The sequence below is a fragment of the Oryctolagus cuniculus genome, chromosome X (assembly GCF_051225735.1).
Source record: "Oryctolagus cuniculus isolate XC-2025 breed Fujian yellow rabbit chromosome X, ASM5122573v1, whole genome shotgun sequence".
NCBI lineage: Eukaryota > Metazoa > Chordata > Mammalia > Lagomorpha > Leporidae > Oryctolagus > Oryctolagus cuniculus.
In genome coordinates this window covers 89,016,235-89,020,120 of record NC_142888.1, presented here as the reverse complement: position 1 = coordinate 89,020,120, position 3,886 = coordinate 89,016,235, and the positions used below count along the sequence as shown (strand labels likewise).

At 49.8% G+C, this 3,886-nt stretch overlaps 1 protein-coding gene across 1 annotated transcript; it reads right to left on the bottom strand.

The window, feature by feature from the left end:
* Positions 1–411: 411 nt before the first annotated feature.
* LOC138847555 (histone H2B type F-M-like) lies at positions 412–816 on the bottom strand. The gene has a single exon (XM_070066691.2). The coding sequence runs from the start codon at positions 814–816 to the stop codon at positions 412–414; it is 405 nt and encodes a 134-aa protein (XP_069922792.1).
* Between the last annotated feature and the right edge of the window lie 3,070 nt (positions 817–3,886).

Here is a 3,886-nt window from a genome sequence, read left to right as displayed (position 1 = left end):
TTCTAGGGGGCTTTGGGCCGTTACAGTTCTCCCTTCCCTTTGCCTTCATTTTCAAGAAGAGCTGTGGATGTGTTTGGATGCTATGGGACTCACTCGGGGAAGGGACGTTAGAGAAGCCTACTCGCACAAAAGCTGTGCAGAGTTCTCAGGACCCTTCAGAGTCAGAAGCACATCTGAGGAATACACACACATTTGTGCTGAATCTCCTCGTGCTCCACACCCTCAGGCTCCTGGCGTTTAATCATCAGTTGTTTGGTTTGCTGCATTTCCCTTGCGAATTAGGATTGCAGAATCAATTGTCAGTGCCAGGCCTGAGGCCTCTCGAGCGAAGCAGTGCTACAAGCCTTTTCTGCTGACTTGGGGGCTCTGAAAAGAGCCGTTGTGGGGAGAGGGTGGCCAGGCTGAGGCGGCTCAGCTGTGGCTGCTGTGCTCCAGGAGGGCGTTGATGGCCTGCATGTCCACGGACAGGCCCAGCTCGCGGGGCAGCAGGCGGCGCACCGCGCTCTGGATCTCCAGAACGCTGAGGGCCACTCCCTGCTTTTCGCGGACCAGCTGGGCAGCCTCGTTGAGGATGTGCTCCAAGAGCTCCTTCAGGAGCGTGTCCAGGAGGCTCTTGGCCTCGCGGGACAGGCTGAGGTTCTCATTCTGCCTCCTCAGGATCCTGGAGAAATAGGGGGCCAAGCTGAGATCCCAAGTCGGGAGGCGGCGGCAGGCCCGCCGGGGGGCCACCCGCCTCCAGGAGGGCGACGGCGCCTTCTTGGGCTCCTGGCTGACCACGCTCTCCTCACAGGTCCGCTGAGGCGAGGGCTCAGCCATGGCGACCTCGCAGCCGCTGGCGCTGCACGCCGGCCGGCTTATATATGCTCGGGACCGGTAAGTCTCTGTCCCACTCCGCGTCTGACTGGACAGCAGCTGTTGCTAGGCGCTCCGGGCTAGCGGATTGGACGGCCCACCTGCCCGGAACCGCCTCAGCCAATCACGGTGGGCGCGGGAGTGAGTTCCTGTATGGCAAGAAGGGAGGAGGCCCCGCGGAGTGATAGGTGCTGAGGGCCCATCTGCTAAGTGCTACTGCGGGACGGGACCCGTTGAAACGTCATGTCCACAATGACAACATTTGGAATTTCAGCTCCTGTTTGCCAGGCTGTGACGTCAGTGCCCCAAGGCCTTCTCACCAGAGACATAGCAGTGGACAGCTCTGAGGCATTTTTCTTCAATGACAACCAAGTCTTAGACAGGGATAACACCCACTAGGAAATGCCAGTGTAGGCTAATGAAGGATGCTATGGGATCCACTCAGCGAAGAGGTACTGGAGAAGCCTACTCCCACAGAGGCTGTGAAGTGTTCTCAGTCAGGTCCCTTCTGTGGTCAGAACCACGACTGAGGCGTACACTGAACATTTTGCCCAAACTCCAGTGTCCCCGGCCCTCAGGCTTCTAGCGTTTAAGATTCAGTCGTTTTGTTTGTTTGCTGTTTGTCTTTCCTAATTCAGTTTGCAAAATAAAACTGACAGTGCGTACATCATGGACAAAGCCACCCTAAAAGTGGGGGGACACTCACACCCCAAGCCTGAGGTCACTTCCCCGAAGCAGTGCGACCGGCCTTTTCGGCTTGTCGGGGGCCTTTTTGGCTGAGTTGGGAGCCCTGAAAAGAGCCGTTGTGGGGAGCCTGGGGGCCGGGCCTGAGGCGGCTCTGCTGTGGCTGCTGTGCTCCAGGAGGACGGCAATGCCCTGGATGTCCGAGGACTGGCCCAGCTCACCGGGCAGCAGGCGGCCCCGCACTCTGGAACTCCAGAGCATTACCCCAAGATGATGGAGACTGGCTGGCACAGTTCAGGCTCTCTGCCACTCACCCTAGAAATCAGACACCTTTCACAGCCCTGGCCCAGAGCAGCATGTTGTCCCTGGGGTAGCAGACGTAGGGGGATGCTTTCTGGGGTTCTTCCAATGTGCTTTACGGAAGGTACATGAATCTTTGATTCTGTCTACCCCCATCCGATGTCTTGCCCTGAGAGGCCCAGCTCCTGATGAATCCCCTATCTTCTGTTGTCTCTTGCCATCTATCTCTCAGGAATAAATCACTTCATGGGCTCTTCTGTCCTGCTGGACTTGATCAAGTTGTCAGCTGGTGCACAGTGAATTTGATTTGCAGATGCCCCTTAAAAAAGATGGTTCTGCACTTCCGAGTGAACACACCTGTAGTGAACAGGTGACCTTTTTCATACTGGTAAAGGGAAACGTCAAGGAAAATTCGATCCATTGTCCTTTACCTTGGATGGAAAAAAAGAAGAACAGCGTCTTGAGTATTCTGACTAAAAACTACAAGCATGGCACAGTAACTCCTGCAAGCAAAGCCAGAGGGTCGTCAACTGTAGATCTGATCCTCTCGGGGGGGGGGGGGGGGGCAGGGCACTCAGCCTGCACTGAGGCTTTCATAGGATTCCTACAAATAAAGACCAGGTAAGTAAGGAGATAATCCACAAAGAAGGCACTACTAGCACAAAAAAGCGAATGAAAATATGAACTTCCAGATATAGACTTTGAGAAAGTATTAAAACTGTGTCTATCATATTTAAATACGTAAAAAACAAAACCTAAGAGGCAAATGCGTTTTGCAAGTTATTTGTAAACGAACACATTTAAAGAATGATTTTGCAGGTATTGGCATCCATTCTTTTTTTTTTTCAAAGTTTGATTGATTTGAAAGGCAGAGTTAATAGGGAGAGAGTTGACACAGAGAGATGTTCCATCCACTGGTTCACTCCAAAATGGCCGCAAAGACAAGGGCTGGGCCAGGCCAAATCCAGGAGCTTCTTCTGGGTGTCCCACGTGGGTGGAGGGGCCCAAGCACTTGTGCCAGCTTCTGTTGCTCTCCCTGGAATGTTATCTAGGACCTGGAATGGAAGTGGAACAGCTAGGTCTTCAAGCACAGCCCAGATGGGATGCTGGCACAAATGCAGGCCATATCATTCATCCTTGAGAGACATCTTGAATTTTAAAAGACTTCCTATTTTAGTAATACTTTTCACTTTCTCTGGTTATTTTTTTAGAGAATTACATTATTTTTACACCGCTTGGCTTTAATTTGTTGACCATCTTATATTTACATTCTAAGTAATTATTGCTAAAAAAACAATTTTATATTTGGTAAATATTAGGGCTACAGTATAGCACTAAAGTATACTCACATCTGACTGCTATGTGTTCAGTGGCAGTGGTTTTCTATTTTCTCCATTTCCGGATTCTCTGAGGGTGACTGAAATGGACAATTAGGTCCCTTGATATCCAGTGACACTCTGCAGGCCAATGTAGTTCTGTGTGCGGTGTTCACTGAGAATCAGCTCAGTCGAGGAAGGCACATCCCTGGCTAAGAAGAGAGTATGCATTGAAAGAAACATGGCTCAAACATGTCCACTATCATTTCTCTGGCCTAAATGCCTTGGGTCACTGATTTCAGAATCTTTCAAGCAGAAGCTGAAATTTCAGTATCGGAGTTTTTTTTTAAACTTTTATTTAATGAATATAAATTTCCAAAGTACAGCTTATGGATTACAATGGCTCCCCCCCATAACGTCCCCACCCACAACCCTCCCCTTTCCCAATCCCTCTCCCCTTCCATTCACATCAAGATTCATTTTCAATTCTCTTTATATACAGAAGATCAGTTTAGTATATATTAAGTAAAGATTTCAACAGTGTGCACCCACATAGAAACACAAAGTGAAAAATACTGTTTGAGTACTACTTATAGCATTAAATCACAATGTAGAGCATACTAAGGACAGAGATCCTACATGAGGAGTAAGTGCACAGTGACTCCTGTTGTTGACTTAACAAATTGACACTCTTGTTTATGGCATCAGTAATCACCCTAGGCTCTTGTCATGAG

Excerpts from the sequence above, each read along its gene's own strand:
- LOC138847555 (XM_070066691.2), bottom strand. The coding sequence starts at position 816 with ATGGCTGAGCCCTCGCCTCAGCGGACCTGTGAGGAGAGCGTGGTCAGC.